The sequence below is a fragment of the Eublepharis macularius genome, chromosome 14 (genome assembly GCF_028583425.1).
Source record: "Eublepharis macularius isolate TG4126 chromosome 14, MPM_Emac_v1.0, whole genome shotgun sequence".
Taxonomy (NCBI): domain Eukaryota; kingdom Metazoa; phylum Chordata; class Lepidosauria; order Squamata; family Eublepharidae; genus Eublepharis; species Eublepharis macularius.
Window position 1 is genome coordinate 32,931,929 of NC_072803.1, and position 25,130 is coordinate 32,957,058.

At 45.9% G+C, this 25,130-nt stretch overlaps 1 protein-coding gene across 1 annotated transcript in view; it reads left to right on the plus strand.

The window, feature by feature from the left end:
• Positions 1–1,168: 1,168 nt before the first annotated feature.
• Positions 1,169–25,130, plus strand: part of LOC129341874 (disintegrin and metalloproteinase domain-containing protein 2-like) — a 42,889-nt gene continuing 18,927 nt past the window's right edge. The window contains exons 1-9 of the mRNA XM_054997234.1: positions 1,169–1,223; positions 2,400–2,479; positions 6,054–6,115; positions 8,991–9,069; positions 9,284–9,360; positions 11,101–11,290; positions 18,936–19,001; positions 21,794–21,865; positions 23,955–24,121. Of these exons, the coding sequence (XP_054853209.1) occupies positions 1,169–1,223; positions 2,400–2,479; positions 6,054–6,115; positions 8,991–9,069; positions 9,284–9,360; positions 11,101–11,290; positions 18,936–19,001; positions 21,794–21,865; positions 23,955–24,121 (848 nt within the window). The remainder of the gene's footprint in view (positions 1,224–2,399; positions 2,480–6,053; positions 6,116–8,990; positions 9,070–9,283; positions 9,361–11,100; positions 11,291–18,935; positions 19,002–21,793; positions 21,866–23,954; positions 24,122–25,130) is intronic.

Genomic DNA, 25,130 nt, shown 5'->3' on the forward strand with positions numbered 1-25,130 from the left:
AGTTAAATTGGTGCTCTACCTTGTCTAATGATTGGCAGCTGCTTTCCCATAGACCCTGCTTTCAGAGATGTTAGGGACTGAACCTGATCTTTAGCATACAAAGAACGTATGTCCTTTGTCCACAAGACCTTAAGACAGACTGTCCTGAGAGATGTAGGATGTTTCTGTTATGGAAGAAAGGAGTGGGAAACTTTTACAGCTTCGTTATATTATCTACTTCATTCATACCCTAAGTCTGTAGCAGCAAAGCAAAATAAAGAAGGAATCCAGTGATGCTTTAAAGATGAACAAAATTTATTTCCCATTTCCATGAGTCAGAGCTCTTTGCATTGGATATGTGCAGTGCATCTGATAAAGTGAGTTCTGACTCAGGAAAGCTTATGCTGCAATAAATGTTATGTTAGCCTTTAAAGTGCAACTTGACTTCTGTTTTTAGTTTACAACCATGAAACAACTCCCTAAATCACATGTATGAAAGAAACCCAGTCTACAATGTATTTCTAATCCAAATTTGGCTGATTTGTACCTTCATTGAGCTCAATGGGATTTACTTAAGAGTAAATTATATAAAGCTGAAATCTCTACTTAGTTACATGGGCATAAATCCCACTAAGCTCAACAGTGTTTCCACTTAAGAGTTGCCAAGTGGCCTGGAGAGAAATGTCCTGCCCGTTGAACTAGATGCTTAATGGGATGTTATTTAATAATTTAATAATGGATCATAGTTAATGGCATAATAAAGGGATAATATTTAATAATTTATCTTCATGCCATGACAAAGTCCAGCTGCACTTTTCTATACATACGGACTCTCTTGAAGGGCCAAACATTTTTCTCTAGGTCACCTGACAACTATTTCATTGATTAAAAAAGCAGAAGGAACTGGGAGGGGGCCTGTAATGAGTCCTGCTTGAGTTGGAAAAAGGAAAATAAACACATGCTGACTTCCCCGGGCTGGAGGTGCCTTCCCCTAATCACTCTCCGTTATGAAGTCTCCACCATACCCAACTGGTACACACAGCCCCTCCTTTTTCAAGAAAGGCTTATTTTCTCTCTCCCTCAGGCAAGGCCTGCTCTGTCTCCCTCCACCCCATAGAGCCATTGCTCAGGTTCCAGCTGCCGTTCCAGGCGGAACCGTTAAGCAAGACGTCGGCGCCGAGAAGACGCCATGAGGCTCGGTCCAGCGTCTCTCCTCCTCAGCGCCGGCCTCTTTTGGGGTTTTGGTGAGTGAGGGGAGGTCGATGACGGACCGCGCTCCTACAAGGCCCTACAAGCTGAGGCCTGGCCCGCCCCTCCGCGATTTTTGCTCCTCTCAGGCGCCGGTTGATGGACGCCCGGCCGTTTCAGTCCTTCACGCTTCTCCCACCCCAGTTGGGCTGTCTGTAGCTTCCCGCTGGTTCTTTTCCTTTCTGTCACCAAATGTTCGCCTTGAAAACAAATCCGCTCGATTTAACAAAACAAAAAAAGTGGCTTTTACTGGCCTTTTCCTTGCAATTAAGACAGCCAAACTCCTCATGGTAATATCTGAAGGATGTTTGGGGATGGAATCCCTCCTAGGCGCTTCTCAGGAGCTCATGGTGGGATTCGCTTCAAAAAGACCTTCGAAATTAGAGTCGCCTTTTAGGCTTGCCAACTCCTGAGGAAAAAATATCCACTCCCTTTAATAGAAGATTAATGGGATGTTATTTACCATGTGATGTTCTTTACTGGGAAAAAAAATCACCTACCCGTTTCCACATATTAAGCTTCTTTTAAAAAGGCAGATTTTTTTCTCCAGACCTGTTGGTGTCCCTACCAACTTTTCAGCTGGACCCCCTTTATATATATTTGATGTGGATGCAATCAGGTGACCCTATTTAACTGCACTCTTTAAACCTCTTTTTAAAGGATATTTTCTCCCCTGTCCAGTTAGCTACTTTATTCAGAATAGATATGTGGATTTCTTTGTTGGTGTTACGTCACATTTGAAGAGATGTATGTGATTCCTGTGGGCACTAAGTGCATAGGTTGATCAAACTGTAGAAGCTACTTGATGCCAAATTTAGGGCTGCCAAGTTTGGGTTGAGAAATTCCTGGAGATTTAGGATGAAACCTGGGAACTGCAGAGTTTGGGGAGGGACCTCAGTGAGGTATAATTCCATAGAGTCAATCCTCCCAAGCAGTCATTTTCTCAAGGGGACCAGATCTCTCTTATCTGGAGATCAATCATAATTCTGGGAAATCTCCAGGCCCCACCAGGAGTTTGGCAACACTACATATACATCCAAACTATTCTGTTGCTGGTATGTACTCTATATGATCTTTCCCCATCCTACTACCTGAGACTCCCTTTTATTCCAGCCATATAGAGTATAATTATTAACATAAATGGTAACAAATTTCATATTTATCTTCTCCAGACTGTAAAACATTTTTGCATGTCACTTACCCACAGAAGATACCATCCAATCTAACTGAAGATGAGTTAGCAGAAGATACGGTATTTCAAATTAAGAAATGTCATTCTTTGAAAGCTTGTGTTATAGAAAGAACACTTTATTATTTAAAATGAAATAAGTTAATTTTGAAATCCTTTAAATTTATTTATGTCATTTATAGTCCGCCTTTCTCACTGAGACTCAAGGCGGATTACATAGTGTGAGATCAGTACAATCAGTAGCAAGGACAAGGGCAGGCATTTCCATACAGTGTCAAGGACATTTCCATAAACAATGTCATAGGGTAGATGAATACAAGTTTACAGAGACATAGCATTAGCAAGGATCCAATACAGGGTTGAAGGATTGCTGAAACAGAACATAATCCATTCTAGGATTGACATTAGACAACATGAAGCACAAGCATTATATTCCCAAGTAGTTTGGGAATCTGAATCCCATTTATGGAGGGACTTGGTCTACCTGAGCAATGGATGATAAGTTGTTTTTCAAGATGTAGTTTTATTCCTCAAATTAGAACTGGAGGCATCCTTCTCTTTTAATAGTAAAAATCACCCACCTTCAGTGTCCATCCCATAATATAAACTACAGAAGAGTGTCCGAACGAAGTAGGGCCTTTCCTCTTTGGATGGAAATTCTGGTTTATTTTTGGATTGAAATTCCAGAAGCAATTGGTAATTCCTGGGTAGGAAGATAAGAGCACTACTGAGAAGAATAGAGTGATGTGAGGTAGTAGATCCTCCCATTCTCTTTTCCCTCCCTGAGGAACAGGATAGACTATTTTAACAATCACTCCCCCTATCTGCTGCTATTGATTGTCGCCATCTGAATATATATTTGTTGGAGCTAGTTTGGTGTAGTGGTTAAGAGCACAGGACTCTAATCTGGAGAGCCGGGTTTGATTCCCCACTCCTCCACTTGAAGCCAGCTGGGTGACCTTGGGCTAGTCACAGTTCTCTGGAGCTCTCTCAGCCCCACCCACCTCACAGGGTGTTTTGTTGTGGGGATAATAATAACATACTTTGTAAACTGCTCTGAGCGGGCATTAAATTGTCCTGAAGGGCAGTATATAAATCAAATATTATTATTATTATATGTGAGTATATTATATTTTTCTATCAATCTATTATGGTTTTAACTGTATAAATTAATGAGTTTTAATATGCTGTAATCCTCCCTGAGTCCTTCGTTGGGAGGGTGGAATAGAAATCTAAATAAATAAATAAATAAATACTCTGTTGCCTTCACTCTCTTGTTTAGTTCCACTCCCTCATCTACTGAGCGGTATTCCAGATTGTATCTAAAGGTACCCAGGATATGGTAGACAGGTCCCTGTACCATTGCAACAGGAAGTCCAGGCTCTTGGTTAAATGGTTTTATTCAGAAATCCAATCATTTCCATATATATATGTCCATAGAATTACTCAGAGGCAAGAAAGCATCTAAGCAGTACACGTTTCCTTGATAGGAATAGGAACTTGAAGAAAACACAGCTCTAAATACTCAATCATTTCCCCCCTCCCACTTAGACCTCTGGTTCATGTGGTAAAAGGTCTGGGAACTTCTTCTGGAGTTCATACATCAACCTAGACAGGACAAATAGGCATAAGAGAGTACCAGGTCACTTCTGTGAGTTTCAAAGAAAAGAGATAAGACAGCTGCGTTCTCAGGCTGCTAGAGGGAGAAACGAAAGTGATGGTTAGAGCATTTGCAAAATGAAATCAAAGTACAGCATTAGCAATGGTTCAACACATAGAACAATGGCATGGATGTAGGGGTACAGACACGACAGTGCCCAAGCTGAGGCTAGAGCAGCTTTTTCCCCCAAATGCTCAGATGCTTCTTACAGAGTTTCTGCTCAGGGTGAAAACATTTGACTAATGGCCTAGAGCCAAATATTTGATTATTTCTAGTTAATATATGATTATTTCTTCTCTCTGAGGCTTGAAGGCTCATTGGAGAAAATGGGAGCCAGGAATGCCACTTTACTTGCATGGGCTCCATTGAAATGCATTAAGTGCAAGAGTCCAATAGTGAAGCTGTGGCTCATGAAAACTCATACCCTACCACAAATTTTGTTAGTCTTATAGGTGCTACTGGACTCTTGCTTTTTTCTACTGCTACAGACAAACACGCTACCTATCTTGATCTATCAACACAGGCCCCAGAGTGGAATGACAGTTCCTGGGAGAAGAATCAGTGGACTAGGACTGGAATGGCACTGGATGTGGAATGACAGGCGGTGTCATTCCAGCCCCAGAGCCCTAACCCTATTCCCAGGAGTAGACGTTCCACTCTTTGCCCTGACATTCCAGTCCCTGAGCACAGGTTCAATTCCTAGGGGCTGTCATTCCACTCTGGGACTGTCATTCCAATCCAAAAAAACTTCTGCTACTCCCAGGGGCTGTCATTCCATTGTGGTGCCTGTTATTCCACTCCAAGGATGCTTCTCTACTACCAAGGGCTGTCATTCCACTGTGCAACCTGTCATTCCTTCGCAGAGCACAGATTCTGCTCTGAGGAGCTGTCATCGCACTCTGGGGTCATTCCAGTCCCAGAACACTTCTGCTCCTCCCAGGGTCTGTCATTCCAGTCTGGTGCCTGTCATTCCAGTCCCAGAACGCTGCTTCTACTCCCAAGAGCTGTCATTGCACTGCACTCTGAGGGCTGTCCTTCCAGTCCTAGAGCACTGAGCCTATTCCAAGGACTGTCATTCCACTCTGAAACCTGTCTTTCTGTCCCCGGAGCACAAACTCTACAGCTAGGGACTGTCAGTGCACTCTGGGGGCTGTCATTCCACTCCCAGAGTATTCCATCTGGTCCCAGAGACCTTTATGGAAAATCCATTCCACATTTTCTTTGCAACTTTTTTTGGTGTTGTGATGCATTTCAATGGAGGCCAGGCAAGTAAATTGGCATCCCTGGTTCCCATTATCTCCAATGGGCCTTCACGCCTCTCCTATTATCTCCAATGGGCAATCCCTTTTGATACATGGGGGGGGCAAGAAAGGAAGGAGGGAACAAGGGGGACAAAAGGTCAGATGGGAGCTCACTGCTCCCCAGCCAGCTAGAGTGTCTCTTGCTCCCGGAAGCTTCGCCCACAGCTTAAATTGACAGAGAGAGAGAGAAAGGGGGGAAAGGCAGAGAGAGAAATGTCCCCGCTGATGGGGCTGAACTCAAAGCTCCTCATGTGCTGTCTGAGCAGGAAGACAGGGATGCCCTTCTGCACTCCAGAAGAAATGCCTTGCGCCAAGAGAGGAGAATTCCTGCGCGAGTGCACGGGAGTGCGCACACTGCAGGGAACTCGGTTGTTGCGGGGGCGGCATGGCGCCTCCTTCAGAGTTCAGCACCTGAGGTGGGGACCGACTCCACCTCAATTGAAGAGCTGGCCCTGCCCTTTGTAGGATAAATACATGCAACTAATGACAACCAGAGAAGTTTCTGCCTGCTGCATCTCTCTGTGCTATTAGGGCAGCTTAGGCAATCATTGCCAGTGCTGCTACCTCACCAATTAATTCTCTTATAATATAGAACATGCAGAATGTGCAGAAATACTGTTTCCAGATGCTCTTTTTGATAATTGTCTTTTTCCCTATATGGCTTTGAATGGTCTAGAGCACAGTATCCTATAGAATTGCCATAGAACAGAAGATATACACAGTGCATCTGAAACAACAGTAAGTAACTTCCTGTTGCTAGTCCTTTGACTGTTATTTGTACAAACATTCATAAAGGCTTGTAAATGTTCAGTAGCAGACCAAGTTCTCTGAGGCTTCCTTCCTCCTCTGTTGTTTCTTGCTGAGGAGTGCTTGAACTAAGGGAGAAGAGTGCTGAGGAGTAGAGATGGGCACGAACCAAAAAAAAAGAACCGTGTGGTTCGTGGTTCATCGCATTTCACAAACTACGAACTTTCACGAAGTTGCCCTGGTTCACAAACAAGTTTGGTTGGTTCGTGAAAACGTCACATCCAGGTCTGCAAATCATCACTTCCAGGTCAGCAGAAGGTCACTTCTGAGCCAGCAGAAGGTCTTCAGGAAGTCCATCCCCTGTTGCCTAGGAAACTGATTGATCAGCGCCAGGCTGTCTGCAGTGACAAACCAAAAAATGAACCAAACTAACCAGCCTAAAGTTTGTGGCAGTTCGTCAGAAATGGTCTCTGACGAACCACCAGTTTGCGAACTACGAACCAGCCCGGTTAGTGCTGAATTTCAGTTCATGCCCATCTCTACTGAGGAGTGCATGAGCTAAAACACTTATTAATACTAATAGCTTCTGACGCTTATTAAGTGGCATCTGATTTCAATTTTACTATAAGTGCAGAGCTGGCTTTAGAGGATGGTGTGGTTGGGCATTTATTGAAACACTGAGACTGGCAAACATTTTTTCACATTTTTGCCCTTCTCTTTTCCCCCATAGCATCCAAGAAGATTAGAAGCCGCATGTAATAATTTTTTGTTTTTTTAAAAAAATCCCCCCTTCTTAAAAATTTTATTTTTTAATTATCTTATTAGTGCAAAACAAAAACAAAAAACTCCAGTGCTGGCTACAGAAACACTATTGACAAATCTATGCATAGATATCTATAAAAGATTTCCAAATATCTAAAAATTAGTCCATAAGTAGTTGCATTCTAAATGTGATACGTTCAAACGTTAATACGTTTATAAGGTCTTCAATGTAGTGATTTACAGGGCTTTTGGCTTTCCAGTGTTGGAAGTATAAGACATTTAGCAACTGTAAGGGCCTGGAGGGTCCATTTCTGCTGACCATCGGTTAGATTCAAAGAGAACTTCAGCAGAAGTTGGCAAATCATATTTAGACCTCAGTTGAAAGAATGATAAGAATTCATCATCCTTACTGATCAGTTGATCCAAAGTAAAAATTCCCTTATTTGTCCAAGCCTTCCATAAGAAAGATTTCTTCCCAAGTTTTAAATCTGAATTATTAGTTTAGCATGTGAAAACGGGTCAAATTGATATTGTCGTGATATAATACACCATACTTCTCTAGCTCTCGAAATTGTTGAAGGAACAAAATCCATTTTCACATAAGTAGACCATAATGCATTCCACTTAAAAAGTGGTTCCAAAAAAGAGGCCTCCAAAAGAGCCCAAGATGGATACTTCAGCTGAGGAGAGGGATCCCAATAGTTTATACATGTTAACAAATATACCTGATGATCATTGACAACTGCTAAGGTCTGAAAGACCAAAACCTCCTTCATTAATTGAAAGTTGCATCCTTTTTAAATCATGGGTGGTGTTGAACCCCCACATACATTTTTGAAACAAAGTATTAATCTTATGAATATATCTACAAGGTATATAAAAAGGGATTGCACATATAACATATATAATTTGAGGTATAATATTCATTTTGAGTGTATTTACCCCATAATGACAGGCTTAGGGTTATTGATGTTCTTTTGTTATTTTTATGGACAGAACTTTTTTGCCTGATGAGTTCATGGTTTATATCCAAATCTAAGGATATATCCAAGATCAGTTTATTAAAAGTCAACAAAATCATATCCTTAATATTCCTTGGGGTCAATATTCCAAGGTAAGTAATAGCATCTAGGCACCATTGAAAATGCTCCTCAGTAATTTCACTCTGTGATACATTGTCTCCCATCAATATTGGTTTTGTCCAATTAATTGAATAACTTGACAGATCACCAAAGCTAGTAATCAAACTCATTAATTCAGGAATGGAAGAATGAAGTTCTGAAATAAATAACAAAAGATCATCTGCGTATAGTCTCTAGCCCTCACTTAATTAAGGCAGTAATCCTAAACCGTTCTACCCCAAATCCTACTCATGTCTATTCCTGGAACTTGCTCCCAAGAGAGTTATAAGGATTGCACTGTAAAAGAAGCAACAAAATAAAACATGATCATAAAAACAACTAGCATTAGCCTTTGTTGGAGGAGAAGTAATCCATGGGACATCGCAACATTCCTAATATGATGTCAGTCTTATTCTGGGAGTTCTCCCTCCAGGTATGCTCCAATTGTTATAATGGCAGGAAGTTTGCTAGTTGTATATTCATGGTGCCTCCCAGTTTAGTGATACCAGAATAGGCTTGCCACGTCCCCTTACCCTCCTGGTGGGAGGGGGGACCCATTCATCTTTTCAGATGTCTTTGTGTGTGCGCTTTGCACACACGTACTCCTGGGGATGGCATGATGACATCACTTTCAGGAAGTGACATCATCACACAGGGCCCAGGAGCAGTCCCGCACTTCACAGTGGGCCGGTTTGGACCCCAAATGAGAGAACACTCCTAGGGTGGTGCAATGATGTCACTGCCACAAGTGATGTTGTTGCTCCACCCTGGGAGTGTGCCCAGGAGGCCTATTCCCTCACCTTATCCCCCACCCCCTGCTGGCCAGAAGAGTTGTTGGAGGGGGGTGGAGTGTGGGAGATCCCCTGCTCCCACCAAGGGACTTGGGCCCCTATACCGGAAATATCAGAAGTATTCTCCTATTTCCTGTAGATAGGAGTTTTCTGACATTGTTATTGATGTTCTTTTGTTATTTTTATGGACAGAACTTTTTTGCCTGATGACTTCATGGTTTATACATACATGAAAGGAGGTTTTGTGCATCCTATTTCCCCGCATATTCAGGTAAGTTTTATGGTCTTTTGCAGTCAATGTCATTTCAGGGATGATTAGAAGTGCCATTTTGGGGGTACAGATTAAAATTGTAGGGCTTGAGGTTGTTCGTTGTTTTTTAAAAAAATCTTGTTTATAAGCTTGGTTAATAGAGAAGACCAGTTAGAGAAGTATGCAAGGTGCACTGCTTTTTTTAAAAAATGACATTTTGTAAAACTGTCTTTAGAGTGATTGCTTCTATCAAGGATATATCCAAGGGTTTCCCAACTCTCTTGCAATGCTCAGCACCTGTTCTGGGCTCAGGTAAGAGTACAACAGCTTGGGCTATCCTGCTCAGTCTTCTGCCTTTGACAAGCCAGGCTCCTGATGCTTCTGAGAAGTGTAGGGAAGCCTCTCCCGCCTCTCCAGTGTTTTTCATTCCATATGAGCCTAAGCAGAAGTTCCAGGAAAGACTTTTCCAGGATCATTTTCTTTGGTAAGTGTGCATTCCAGACCAGTTGAGAGCCAACTGGGGACTCATGATCAGATTTTTCAGCATGGGCCCTCATCTTGGAGTGAAGTGCTGGGGCAGGAGACTTAACCTTTCCCCTAATTGCAGTTTGCCAGTAGAAATTAACTCTGTGGCTACTATTGGGCCCAGTAGGGAAAAAACAGGTAAAATGTGTACAGCAGGTACAACAGATATTATTATCAGTTTGTGTGTGTGAAGAGGAGGGGAGGGATTTTTATTGGGGAAATGGTACACTATGAAATGGTTAATCCTCACCCCAGGGTGATAGCTCCATCCTGAAGTGGGCCCCCATGTGTCTGCTTTTTGAGGTTAAAGTACCTGCTCACCGATGTCCAAGCAAATATACAGTATTATCTTAAGCCATTTCACTGTGCTGAATGACCTTGGAACTACAAGCTACCTGCACAGCACTTTTGGAGACTAATAGTAATTAAGTGCCATCAAGTCGCAACCATCTTACGGTGACCCCTTAAGGGGTTTTCAAGGCAAGAGATGTGCAAAGGTAGTTTGCCATTGCCTCCCTCTACAGAGAAACCCAGGTCTTCCTTGAGGGTCTCCAGTCCAAGTCCTACAACCCTGCTTAGTTTCCAAGCTCTGGTGAGTCTGGGTTACACAGGCTGTCCTTTTGGAGACTAGGTTCTCTTAATCAGTTACTAAAGGGAAGTAGCCACAGGTATAGACTTAGAGGTAATTTGAATGGAACCTAGCTCTGAGTACACAAGGTTGCCCCAACAATGAAACATCAGAGTCTCACAGTGGGGTGAGGAGGCCAGGGAAATAAAAGCTCTTTCTCACTCATAGGAGGAAGACATCTTGGTGAGCATGGTTCCTACTATCAGGTTTAGAATGTGGAGCTAATCTTCTTGTAGTTCTTGCCTACTCCAGTGGTAGAAGCGCATTTCAGTTCTCATCCTCTTTAAGACTAGAGTGCAGATGAAATTAGGTATTACAAAAGAAACATGGGGTTACCAAGCAAATTATTTGCTTTTGTTCTCAGCCATAAAAAGTCTCAGGGGCCTGAGAAAGCCATTCTTGCCAGCTCATACTGCCTATGCATGCTAAGTAAAAGAGGCCGCACAAAAATTAACCCACCCCCAAGCATAGCCCTTCAGCAGGAACATCTGTGCCCCAGCACAGCATTGCTACAGCTGCTCCTCACCGTCATCCCTACACAAGCCAGCCACAAGCTTGCTGCATACTGAACTACCAAGGGCTCTGCTCGGGATGCATGGCCTAGGGTAGCTCTGGCATGAGGCAGCACCAATGCGCCATATCTTATGAATATGTTTTGGTCCTGGTGGGTTGGCTACTGTGTTTAAAGCATGGTTTAGATACACGGAAACCTTCCATGTATCCAAAAAGAGGGGATAGATGGTGGATTCATGAGATGAGGAGGGAAATTTGTTGGTTAAAATGTTTTTATTTGCATGCCTTGTGAGAGCATGCTTGGGCCTGAAGCTTGTTGGAGGTTAAATTCAGAGGCTGGTTTTTTTCCTGCTGATTTACTGCAACTTGTTTTTGCTTTTCCCCAGAGGGCTACTGCAGTTCGAGAACTTTAGCTATGGAATTCAACATTTGGAGTCTTCCGCTCAATTTGAACATCTTGTTTTTCAAATAAATAACAAAGATCTCAAAGGTTCAGTGTTGTTAGATGATTTCATACCAATAACAGGAGAAGTGGAGAATAGAGAGATCTCTCATAAGCTGCTTTCAGATGTTGCAGTGAGTGCTGATCTTTTGTTTTTTAAAACTTGAATAGAAATTATTACTGTCAACAGTTGTTGGAGGAGCAAAACATGAGAAGATGAACATAGAACAACTTTTTTTTTTTACCTACATTAACTAACAATACAGAGGGAAAGAAGGGGGGCAGGGGAAGGAAAGAAAAAAAAACAGCAACATATAACACTACACTACAAATAATGCTTTCCCTTCATACTGCCATTATTAAAAAATTAAAACTTTGTAAGATATTGATGGAGTGGTTGACCTTGCAAAATACAGATTACAATCCAAATTAAGTCTTCCTCCCCCCCCCTGGGCCTCGGACGCAGTTCTCTCTGAGCAACTGCAACCGCAGTGCTCGTTCCCTCCCCCCCCCCCCCTTTCAGACTTCAAATCCTTTTCTTCTTGCTTGGTGTCTTGCTGAAATTCTTGATTTTTGTCCTCAAAATCCCTTAGTTGATCTTCTGATATTATCTTGTAAGCTTGATCTTTGTAACTAAACCAGATACCTTCCGGAAATAGCCATTTATACTTTATTCCATGTTCCCACAGAAGAGCTGCGAACTTTTTATACTTAAATCTTCTTTTCCGAACTAAAAATGGGACGTCCTTCAGTATCTTAACTTTATTACCCAGAAAGTCCAGATCCGCATTGTATGAGTTGTATAGGATAGTGTCTCGGATCCTCTTAGATGAAAAATCGATGATGATCTCGCGAGGCAGCTGACGCTTCATTGCATATTTTGAAGAAGCCCGACGGACTTCCAAAATGGCGCTTTTTACCTCTTCTTTAGTTGTCCTTGTGGGTGTCGCCAATAGTTCCGAGGCCAGACCCCATAAATCCTCATTTTCCTCCTCTTTCACATTCTGGAGGCGCAAAATTGTCTGTGTTCGTTCCACTTGTAGCCTGATCAGCTGGTTCGTCGTCGTCCTTCTGTGCAGCCCCACATTGGGACTGCGCATGCGCAGGCCGGCCGCGGAAAGATTTGACTAGCTATAGAATCGTGAAGAGGGGGACGCCCGCCGGTTCCGCGCGTGCGCGGTTCCGTTCCCGCCAAAACCGGCATACTTAAGGCGAGCGTCCCCCACATTCCCTCAGTTCCTTTTTCGCCGCCGTCGGAATTGGTTCTGCTAGCGTTCTTTTTCCAACTCTCATTATGGCCCTCTTCAAAAAGTGTCAGAAATGTTCGACGAAGATGACCCACTCCGATGGGCACGACTTGTGCCTTCTCTGTCTCGGGGAAGGGCACATTGTTCAGCGCTGTGCTATTTGCCAGTCGTTTACACCCAAGGCCCGCCACGACCGTTCTGCTCGGCTGAAGGCCTTCCTCTGGGGGTCTAATCTTCTACCCCAAGATCAGGCGGGTAAGCAGGATGCGCCTCGTTCGGCCGCTTCTCCCGCTCCCGGGCCTTCGTCTGACCCGGCTCGTGGTTCCTCGGATCCGACCCCCTCGGAACCGGCTGCGGTACCGGCTACCCCCCTTGTGACCGAGGGTGCTACCCGCCCGAAGAAGCGCTCGGCGGAGCGCTCCGCTGTGGAACGGGCAGCTTCGGCGCCCCCGGCAAAAAAGTCGAAGTCTCGTTCGAAGCATCACAAACGAGACGTCTCCGCTCCCGCCACTCGCGGCCCTTCGCCTGTGCCGGCTTCTCTTTCAGCTCCTCCGCCGGATGCCTTGCACACGCCGTCGCCGCCGCACACGCCTCCACCGCATATAGAGGATGATTACATCTCGGTTCCGAACTTCCCGGATCCGATCGTGGCCTTCGAACATGGCTTGCCATCCGCTCCTGCCTCTACTGATCCGTCCGTTCCGTCCTGGCCCCAACAGCAGGTCCCGGACGCCCGTTCGGTTCCGACCCCGTGGCTGCCTCCGGTTCAGAACTTTCCGGGCATAGGTGATGTGGCGACCTGGTCATCCTTCGTGTCCTGGCTCCAGTCATCGGCGGCGCTTGTCCAGCGCGCTGGCCTGGTCCCATCGGTACCTGCCTTCTCGTCGGCCGTGCCAGAGACGTCCGTGAGACAGCCAGGACACGCGGTCGCTCCTCCGACACTGCCTCCGGTCTCCCGCGCGGAACCGATGCCATCTGCCTCTGCGCAGGTGCCGGAGTTCTCCGGTTCCGAGGATGAGGAGGGTCTGGCTTCCCCCTCTGACGCTTCCTCCGACCTGGCGTGGGATCCGTCCCCTGACGACGCCGTCGGTGAGTCCAGAGCATCCTCTCCCACCGAAGATCATCGTATGCTTCCTGAGCAGATGATCCGAATGGCAGAAGCTTTGGAGCTGGATGTCACTTCTTCTGCCACGAAGCATAAGAGTAAGGTCCTCCAGGCGCTGTCCTCTGGTTCTTCGGCATCTGTGGCTTTCCCTCCGGTGGAGGATCTCGTTGATGCCGCGCACAACTTGTGGCAAGCACCGGCCTCGGTTCCGGCGACTGCCCGGAACCTGGAAAAATGTTATCGGCTGAAGCAGGAGGATTGTCCTTTTCTCTTTGCCCATCCGAAGCCTTCTTCCCTGGTCGCCGACGAGGTCAACGCTCGGTTCCGTCGAAACTCACAATCCGCTCCAGTGGATCGAGAAGGTCGGGAACTGGATGCCCTGGGTCGCAAGGTCTACTCCTCCGCGTCCCTTGCTTTTCGTATCGCCAACTTTCAAGCGATAATGGGATCATACAACCTGTTCCTATGGAACCGACTGTCGACCTACATTGCCGACTTGCCCGCTGCCAGTCGCCCCTTGGTCAAGGCTCTGCAAGCTGAGGCTGTGAAGCTCGCAAAACAGCAGATGACAGCCGGGAAAGATGTGGCTGACTGTTCGGCTCGCTCCATGGCTTCCTCTGTGGTCCTCCGAAGGCATGCTTGGCTCCGCTCCACGGCCCTGCCTCTGGATAAGCGGACGAAGGTTAAAGATTTCCCCTTCGAGGGGAGCCTCTTATTTTCGGAGAAGACGGATGAAGCCCTGTCCCTCATGAAAAAGAATCACCAAACGGCTAAGTCCCTCGGCGTGATTGCTGACCAGTCGGCCTCGAGGTATCGTGCTCCTCGGTTCCAGTCCTTCCAAACACCCTACCAGTCTTCCCAGCCCTACCTCCAGCGCCAAGGCCGCTATTCTTCCACTTACTACGGCCACCGTTCCTTCTCCGGTTCGCAGAAGGGTGCTGCTAAAAGGTCTTCTCGGAACCGAGGGAAGCAGGGACCTCAACGCTCCCCGAAAGGTCCGGCGTCGGGTCCGAAGCAGCTCTTCTGACTAGATCTGGACGCTGCCCTGCCTGCCTCCCAGGATGTTGGCCAGACCCCCTTGTTTGGGAAGAGGCTCCGACCGTTTCTGCCCGTTTGGCGGACTATCACTACTGACTCCTGGGTGTTGTCTATTGTAGAGCATGGCTACAGATTGTTGTTCACCTGCACCCCCCCACTCTCTCTGCCCCCTCGTTATACACCTGTTTCTGGTTCACTGTTGAATAATAATGTTCAGGAGTTGCTTCTAAAGGGTGCTGTGCGTGTGGTTGATCTTTCCACCTCTCCCTATGGTTTCTATTCTAGGTACTTCCTAGTGGATAAGAAGGATGGTGGTTCTCGCCCTATCCTAGACCTCAGGGGTCTCAACTCCTACCTTGTGACCCAGGAATTCAGGATGCTCACCCTGTCCAAGGTTATAGAGCTGTTGGACACTGGAGTCTGGATGGCCATTATTGACCTGAAAGACGCCTACTTTCACATCTCTATACGTGAGGATTGTAGGAAATACCTCAGATTCTTCTGTGGGTCAGTGGCCTATGAATACACTGTTTTGCCTTTCGGGTTGGCTTCCGCCCCCCGAGTATTTACCAAATGTATGGCTGTGGTGGTGGGCTTTTTACGCTCTCAAGGATGTGTCATCTACCCCTACTTAGATGATTGGCTCCTGGTTGGGCCATCTGCCCTTGGGCTCAGGGATCAGCTCTCCCTTGTCACTTCCCTGCTTAATAGCTTGGGCCTTCTCATTAATTTTGGAAAGTCCATATTTTTGCCTACGCCAACGATACGGTTTATTGGGGTAGTTCTGAACTCCTCTATAGGGAGGGCGTTCCTACCTTTGGACCGTTTAAACCGCCTGGTTTCTCTGGTGCGTTATTTCCTGTCTCATCGCTACCAGACAGCCTTACTTATTCAGACACTCCTTGGGCTTATGGCCTCCACTACGAGTGTAGTGCTTCTGGCACGCCTCCATATGCGGCCCCTGCAAACCTGGTTCCTTCGACGTTTTAACCCTCTTCTGATGTCCCCTCACCGGAAGTTCTCCATCCCAAGGGGTGTGCTGCGCTCCCTGGTTTGGTGGTCCCTCCCTGAGAATTTATCCCGGGGCTCTCCATTTGGCACTTTCATGGCTGACGTTACTGTCTCCACTGATGCCTCCAATCTCGGCTGGGGTGGCCGCTGTGGTTCTTTGACAGTGCAAGATGTCTGGTCGCCCTCTGAGGCCTCCTTGCACATCAATGTGTTAGAACTCCGTGCAATCCGGTACTCCCTTGCTTCCTTCACAGATGTGCTCCGGAACAAGCGGGTCCAGGTCCTGTCCGACAACACGACGGCCTGCTACTACGTGAACAAGCAAGGGGGAACGGTTTCACTCAGGCTCTGCAAGGAAGCCGCACGACTATGGTCTTGGGCGGCCCACAACAATGTCTACCCCAGAGCGATTCACATCGCGGGGGAGCTGAACGTGTCCGCAGATACCCTCAGCAGGGTGTTTCTCCCGCAGCACGAGTGGTCCCTTCAGCCCAAATATCTCCTTCCAGTTTTCCGCCAGTGGGGGTTTCCGGAGGTAGACCTCTTTGCTACGGCTTCCAACAGACAGGCCCCGCAGTTTTGCACCAGGGCTGGGGTGGATCCTCGATCCCTGGGAGATGCCTTCCAGATACCCTGGTCCCCAGGCTTCTTTTATGCCTTCCCTCCAACCCCGCTCCTGCACAAGGTTCTTTGCAGGATTCGAGCTTATCGCACCCACTGCATCCTGGTGGCTCCATATTGGCCTCGCCAGGAATGGTTCCCCCTCCTGCTCTCCCTTTCGAAGGGATGTTGCCTACCCTTCCCAACCGCCCCGGACCTCTTGCTGCGGGACGGTGTGTGGCACCACAATGTGGGGGTTCTGAAGTTGACGGCCTGGCTCCTGCTGGCTCCAGAGTGACCTTCTCTGCTGAGGTCTTGCGGATCCTTTTAAACTCACGAAAGCTCTCCACTAGGCTGTCTTACCAGCGCAAGTGGTCCCATTTTTCTAAGTGGTTGGCTCCCAAAGGGGCTTCCCCTTTTGTATGCCCCCTACCTTTAATTTTTGATTACCTGGTGGATCTGCACTCACGTGGTCTGGCTGTGAGCAGTATTAAGGTCCACCTGGCTTCGATCTCCGCTTTTCATGAGCGGATTGATGGGAGAACCGTGTTCAGCCATCACCTGTCCAAACAGTTTCTCAAGGGGCTTTTCAAAACCTTCCCTCCCAGGGTACCCCCGGTTCCACAGTGGAGTTTACCTTTGGTTCTGGCACAGTTAATGCTTCCGCCCTTTGAACCACTGGCTACCTGCCCTCTGGCATTGGTGACATTAAAGGTGGTGTTTCTGGTGGCTATTACCTCCTCCAGAAGGGTTGGGGAGATCTCTGCCTTTCGGGCTGATCCCCCTTTTCTTCAGTTCTTCCCTGATAAGGTTGTCCTGCACCCTAGTCTGGAGTTCCTCCCGAAGGTGGTAACCAAGTTTCATCTGCAACAGAAGGTTATCCTCCCTACATTTTTTCCCAACCCTTCTTCCCCAGGGGAACGAGCCTTGCACACTCTCGATTTGAAACGTGCTTTATTGTTTTATTTGCATGCAACAGCAACTTGTAGGAAGTCCCCTGCATTGTTCATTTGCTATTCTGGACCCCGTAAGGGTCTGCCTGCTTCCCCACAGTCCATTTCCCGCTGGTTGGTGTCTGCCGTTAAACTTTGTTATGCTAAAGCTGGTGTGCGGTGTCCTTTATCCGTGATCGCCCACTCTACCCGGGCACAGGCTGCTTCTGCTGCATTCCTGCGAGGAGTTCCGCTTCGGGACGTCTGTCAAGCTGCCACCTGGTCGTCTCCGTCGACGTTCATCAAACACTACTCTGTGGACGTGAATGCGAGACGTGACTCGGCAGTTGGGACTGCTGTCCTGCACTCGTTGTTTCAGTGACACTCACACCCGCCCCCATTGGTGAGTAGCTCGCTATACTCCCAATGTGGGGCTGCACAGAAGGACGACGACGAAAAACAGTGTTTCTTACCAGTAACTGTTGTTCGTCGAGTATCTTCTGTGCAGACACACATTCCCTCCCTCCTGCCCCGCTGTGAGTGCTGTTTCGTACTATTTGGCCTCCGGCGGCTCAGGGGAACTGAGGGAATGTGGGGGACGCTCGCCTTAAGTATGCCGGTTTTGGCGGGAACGGAACCGCGCACGCGCGGAACCGGCGGGCGTCCCCCTCTTCACGATTCTATAGCTAGTCAAATCTTTCCGCGGCCGGCCTGCGCATGCGCAGTCCCAATGTGTGTCTGCACAGAAGATACTCGACGAACAACAGTTACTGGTAAGAAACACTGTTTTTCTCCACCAGCTTTAACTCTTTATTCGTTGCCCTCAAGAGTGACGCATTTTCCCGAGAAGACTTCTCTGCCCCCCCCCCCGCTATTTCCTTAATGGTTTTCACTTCGCTCTCAATTAAGCCCACCCTTTGATCTGTTTCATTCAGCTTGTCAACAAAGGGCTTTATGGCTTCGATCACCGACCTCTTCACCAAGTCCTCGAGCGACTCTCCTTTCCCCTGCAGGGCAGCCGAGATTGACTTGCCCAAAGTGGGACTCTGCTTTTTCGCTGCCATTTTAGGGAGGGGGGACCGCCGACCAAATTCTGAAACTCAGCGAGGGGGAAGAACGAGCCTTCTTAGCTTCAGATCCCACCACTCCTTCACGTGCGCTTGTAATAACAGAAGGGATTCGCTTACTTACAGGCTTCCGCCTAGTTCTGCTCTTTGCCGTTTTCCATGGCCCAGCAGCACTCGAGATGCCGCACACGTCTGCCGGCCTCCATAGGGACAAATGGGCAATTTACCCCCCGCATCGATTTCAGGGGGCTCTTCCCGCCGCATCCCGGACCCTGCCTCCCTCACTGGGAGTCCTGGGGGCTAATCTTCGCAGATCAGCCGCCCGGTCAGGCTGCTCGGGCGCTTCCTCTCAGACCTGCGGAGAGGAGCGTCCGACATGGCCGAGAAAACGAAACCGAATCCATGAACATAGAACAACTTAACTGCAGAGTATCTAAGATACCCAGCAACTTAGAGAAATTTTGAGTGAGGTTCCAAACAATTTAAATTTCACAAAGCTGACTAATTGGGCTGTGAGAAGAGTAATAAGTATAAGGCAGTTAGGATTTAAAAGAGGATTGGACAAATTCATGGAGGATAGATCCATCGGAACCTAATAACCATGGTGACTAAATGGAATATCCACATTTAGAGGCAGAAAGCGTCTTAATACCAGTACATCAAAACTAGAGATTCCAGTACCATCTACTTTCATGATACTCTTTCATGATTCATTGTTACAGAAGTTTTAGCAACTAAAAATACAGAAATGGTTACTAAATTACATTGTTTGTCCTCAGACAAGGCGAACAATCACTGAACTTCACAGATATGTGGAAATGTATGTCGTTTTGGACAAGGGTTTGGTAAGTCTCTAAGATCAAACTGTATTTCTGCAAATGATGCTGTGATGGAATGCGCTGTAAAGAAGGTATCCTAAGTGCACTTGGAGAGCTGGAAGGGAAGGAGTTAACAATTGCTGGGGGAAATACGAGGTTGTTTGACAGGTAGTTCTCTCCTTTCTGATTGGCTAGTCAACTCAGAACCAGCCTTCTGGGTTGCTGACAGGATTTTGAGTTGAGTGTGTGAGAGAGTCTAACAAGGAGGGTCAGACAGGTTCCGCTCTCTGAAGTGACAGAAAGTAAAACGTTTGCCCTACCTGTAATAACCTTGTCTGAAGGATGATTTACAGTCTCTCTATACAAGACATCTTACACAGGGACGCTCAAGTGTAAGGAGACACAATGTTAGCTGGAAAATGTAGTTTAAAAAGACAGGGCATGTGGAGATTGCTCCTCAGAGGGTTTGTTAATTTCATCTTTGCTTCCCCCAAGGGGAGGTGAAATTAACAGAGCCTTTGGAGGTGAAGATGAAATTAACAAACCCTCTGAGGAGCAATCTCTGCTGGCTCTGTCTTTTTAAACTACCCTCATGTAGAGAGGTGAAAATGACAGAGCCTTTGGCTCTGTCTTTTTAAACTATGCTTTCCAGCTAACATTGCGTCTTCCTACACTTGAGCATCCCTGTGTAAGATGTCTTGTGTAGAGAGACTCTTAGTTAAGGATTCCAAGGGTCCCGGATCTGTTGTAAAGGGAAAACAGTGTTGAACTAATGTCAGGGCATCTGGATTGAAAAGGGGAAATCTGTGAAGAAACATTATTGTTTTAACCAAAATAATAACAAAACACCTTTAACACTTAAGGATTGTAGACATTGAAACTAAGCTGCCAGAAAACTATTTTGCCTATTACTTTTAAAGTATTCTTTTCTACCAAAAAATTTTACCTCAGCAATTTCATCCCTTGGCTGCCCATGTTCCATCCCTGCCTCTTCAATAAAGTTGCTGTTTCTTTTGAGAGTTATTCAGCATCTAGTGCCATTTCATACAAAGAAGAGGGCTCCTGCTTTTCCCCTATCAAGTTTCTAGGCTGGGCTAAAAAGCCAAAAATATAACTGCTTATCAGGATGGGACAAAAAGAACTTTACAACCATAAGCAGAGATACATTACTTAGGGCTGCTCAGCCATAGCAAGTGAACTTGGATTTTGGTGGGAAAATCTGCCTCAGTGTGGGGGAATGAAGGGGGGCATCATAGATGCAAAACTGAATTATTCAAAAGGACTTTTTACTCAGATGGGAGGGCTGTATTTTAGGGAGGTGGTCTCAAAGAGATACTTCACTAACGAGTTAGGGACCAAAGATTTCACCACTAAGTTGCCTTACATATGATCTGTACCTTTAAGTATGTGCTCCTATGTACTACCTGTTACTTTAAGTATGACCCTACTGGGTAGTTCTACGTTGTCTAACGTCAGTCCTAGAATTGCTTATGCTCTGTTTCAGCATTTCTCCAACTCTGTATTAGATTTTTGCTAATGTTATGTCTTTGTAAACTTGCATTTATTTACCTTATGGCATTGGTTATTGAAATGTCCTTGATATTGGTTGTTGTGGATTTTCCGGGCTGTATAGCTGTGGTCTTGGCATTGTAGTTCCTGACGTTTCGCCAGCAGCTGTGACTGGCATCTTCAGAGGTGTAGCACCAAAAGACAGAGATCTCTCAGTGTCACAGTGTGGGCCGTGAAAGCCTTCGACAATACATTGTCCTTGATATTGACTGTACTAATCTCACACTATGTAATTTCTTAGGGCCAATGCAGACTCACACACTGAGGCTAAAAATTGCCCCGCTGCACCGCTGCTGACAATCAGCAATACACGTGGCATTTATTTGCTTGTCTCTGATGAGTTTGTTGCATCAAGCCATATCTGTTGTTAAACTTAGCTCTTGCTGATGTTCTTACAAGATACTCACCTTAAGAACATAATAAATACCTTGCTAGATCAGGATAGTGTTACTAGGAAAGTATGAGGTTCTATGAAGAGTTGGTCGGCAGGTGGCACTGGCAAGGAAGAACTGGCAGGTGGGAATGCTTAACTCTTCCCTCATTTGATGGTTGTTGTGGGTTTTCCGGGCTGTATTGCCGTGGTCTTGGCATTGTAGTTCCTGACGTTTCGCCAGCAGCTGTGGCTGGCATCTTCAGTGTGACACAGAGATCTCTGTCTTTTGGTGCTACACCTCTGAAGATGCCAGCCACAGCTGCTGGCGAAACGTCAGGAACTACAATGCCAAGACCACGGCAATACAGCCCGGAAAACCCACAACAACCATCAGTCTCCGGCCGTGAAAGCCTTCGACAATACATCTTCCCTCATTTGCCAGCTCTGCATCACAGTCTCTGTGCAGACTCACAGTTTTTGTGCAGAGTGCTCTTTTGAAACCTTCTGGAACAGCTAGACAGCCTTCTTTCCCAGCTCTCTTTTGGAAAAGAGGGATCTCCCTTCTGTACACCTCACAAACAGGTTTGGATTTGATTTTTTTTCCTAGCCAGGCTCTGAAATGGAAAACAAGCCTGGCTGAGGGAGAAATGGTCTGTAGGTAGGGTGCTGTTTGAGAATCAGGTTACATTAGTTATTGGTGGTAATAAGTACTGCAACTTCAGCCTGCTAGTCCTGTCCTATTATTTCAACAAATGTGGATTTGTTAGTTCAGATCACAGACCAAGGTCTCTACTCCAGATTCTGTTGCTAACAGTGGCTGTACATGCATTAACAAGTGGAACATAAATTAGTTATGTGATGCATTTTTCTTTTTCAGTACAACTATTTGGGTGGAAACGAAGATGTTGTAACCCAGAAAGTAGCACAGCTTATTGGCTTTCTTAACAGCGTAAGTTTGTTTTGTTGTGTTGTGACATGAACTGCATGGATGCTGCCATTTGGCTTGTTGCTGTGTCCAGTGAGCATTTATATTTGCAAGGTAATAGCATAGCACTGAATGCCAAGAATGCATGCATAAGGTGTTGTCATTCCAACATTACAATAGTCTGTTCTATTGCATGTACTACTTCAGGCAATGTAGAAAAGGCAGCCTATACGTAATAATTGTGTCATACTATAAACCCTGATCCAGAAACACATGAAACAGGTTGTGTCTAGGATATCTCAAGAACCTCTTTCTCTCTATACCTGTACACTGAGATCTTCCTGGAGGTTCTGCTCTACATGCCCTCTTCTGTCCGAGAAGCTGTACGTAATAGCATCAACGTTGTCAAGTGTCCAGAGAACATCTTGCTCCATTTCTGCTGGCTTTACAGTGCAATCCTAATCAGAAATGCTTTCTTCTAAATCCATTGAAGTCAATAGGCTTAGAAAGTTGTAATTCTTCTTAAATTGCTCTTTTAGACACCACACCAGTCAAAGATGGTTCTGTTTTAGGAGCTTTTTGGACCCCATCAAGCATTCTTATAAGCTGAATATGACTGGTGGTTCTGCTGTTTGTTGGTTTCTGCTGCTTTGTAATATTGTACTTTTTATTATGTTGTGACCTCCTTCATAGTAAGTGTAATGTAGTGGGTTCAGTTCAGCGTAATTCCTTTATTTGAAAGAACAACAGCACTGAACAGAACTCATGCATGCACACTGCAACTATATACACACAACGCACCACCAAAACACACCCCCAAATTCACCTTAACCAACAACAAACACAGAAATCCCATTCGCTAGACATTAGCCCATAGGAGTATCCTGATTGGCTGGCTCAACAAGCCCGGCCAATCTGAGTTCAGCTGCAAGGAGCCTCTCTAACAAAGAATCTTCACTTGAAGCTCCCTGTACACTCTGCCTGATTGGCCTGCTCAACAAGTGCGGCCAATCTGAATGCGGCTTTCAAGGAGCCTTTCTAACGATGGACCTTCGCTTGAAACTCCCAGAACACTACAACAAGCATTGTGGATTTTAAGGATCCTTGCTAGCTACCTCTAAGTGGTAGGGTATCAATAAATAAAGTTGGCTGTGACAAACAAATAGCAGCCCCATGGCGCAGAGTGCTAAACTGCAGTACTGCAGTACTGCAGCCCAAGCTCTGCTCACAACCTGAGTTCGATCCCGGCGGAAGCCAGGTTCAGGTATCCAGCTCAAGGTTGACTCAGCCTTCCATCCTTCTGAGGTTGGTAAAATGAGTACCCAGTTTCCAGGGGGTAAAGTGTAGATGACTGGGGAAGGCGATGGCAAACCACCCCCGTAATAAAAGTCTGCCAAGGAAACATCTTGATGCGACGTCCCCCCATGGGTCAGTAATGACTCAGGGCTTGCACAGGGGACTACCTTTACCTTTTTACCTGCTACCTACCTCTAAGTGGTAGGGTATCAATAAATAAAGTTGGCTGTGACAAACTTGCATAGAAACCAGTAACGCTAATTTAGTCACAAATTGTATTCCATTGCTTTTATCGGGCTTGGAATGAACTTTAGCTGGATCGGCACCTTTCTATATAGTGGTTAGACTATGAACTGAAAGACCTAGATTCAATTCCCACCTGCCACAAAGTTCACTGAATGACCTTGGGCTAATCATTCGCAACCTAAGCTACCTCACATAGTTTTTGTGAGGATTAAATGGAGAAGGGAAAAATGCTGTATGCTATTCTGAGCACTGTAGAGGAGGGGGGGGGCAGGATAAAAATGAAGAAGACAGAGTATGTGAAAGATAAAGTGTGCATATCTGGATGCTTCTTAATCTCTATTGTGTGAAGACGTTCTATAATTACATAGTGCTGAAGAAAATATACTCTGCCTCTATTCAGGGGCACTTTCTGTATTGTTATCCTGTACATTTTAGTTTTTACCCCTGACACACTGTGGCTCATCTCTGGGTATCTTCTATCATCATCTAGACTGTTTATAATTAATGCTTATAAAATTAATATAATATGCATATGGAAAATTATTTCACCATGTATTTTCCATCTTTTCAGATGTTTACCAGGCTTAACGTAACAATCGTTCTCTCTTCTTTGGAGTTCTGGACCGATCATAATAAAATCTCTACTTCAGGAGAGGTGGATGAGTTACTGCAAAGGTTTTTAAAGTGGAAAAGTTCATATCTTGTTCTACGGCCACATGATACAGCATTTTTATTTGTGTAAGAAAAACATTTCATATTAAACAGCGCTCCTACATAAACACGCTGTCATATTTTGGACATACTTGTTTTGGACATAATGTATTAAAGATGCCTGTTAAAAACTGACGTGCTAGCTATGATAAAAATAAGGATAGAAACAAACTGTACTCAAAACAGAGGACCACAGTAGCCCTGTGTCAACCTCTCCTTCTATAACATGCGACCGTGGAAACGTGATATGACATCATCCTGGCTGTGTGCTTCCTCATCCCCATTCCACATCATTAACTGCCAGTGAGAGGATAGGGGTCAGGAAGCAGGGGGAAATGCATACAACAACAACATCATACTATATATGACTCATACATAACTGGAAGTGACATCATCCTGCAGGAAGTGCGTGTGCAGCCATTTGTCCCAGCTGTTTGCTGATGGCAGGTGGTCTCTGGGTGGCCTGTCTCCTACCACTGATTGGCAGCAATTGGTGGGCAGAAAGTCAAATTGCCAGGAGTTTACCTATCACTGGCGGTCATCTGGCAGCCCTGTGTATGAACCAGGGTAGTGTAGTGGTAAGTGTTGGACTATGATCTGGGAGACCCAGGCTCAGTTTCCCCCCTCTACTGTAAGAACTTGCAGGGTGACCTTGGGGCAGTCACACACACTTAACCTAACCTACTCACAAGGTGCTGTGAGGATGAAATGGAGCAGATGAGAACAATGTAAGCTGCTTTGGGTCCCCACTGGGAATAAAGGTGGAGTGTAAATGAAGTAAATAAATAGTTCCATTACTGCATTTTACAGAGAAGCAGGAGCTTGACACAGGGTTGCTGTTAATTGGTGTGCCGTTCTTCCCAGTGTCCACAGCTTGGCATGAACTTGTGTTTTTCATTCATTCATAAATGTTTTTAGCCTTGTTGTTGATGTTGGTGAAACATTACAAGAGCGCCACCATCTGGCCAAAGTCAACAAATGTTTTAGTTCATTGAGTTTCAAAACAAACAAAACACCACAAAAGTGACTTTGAGCC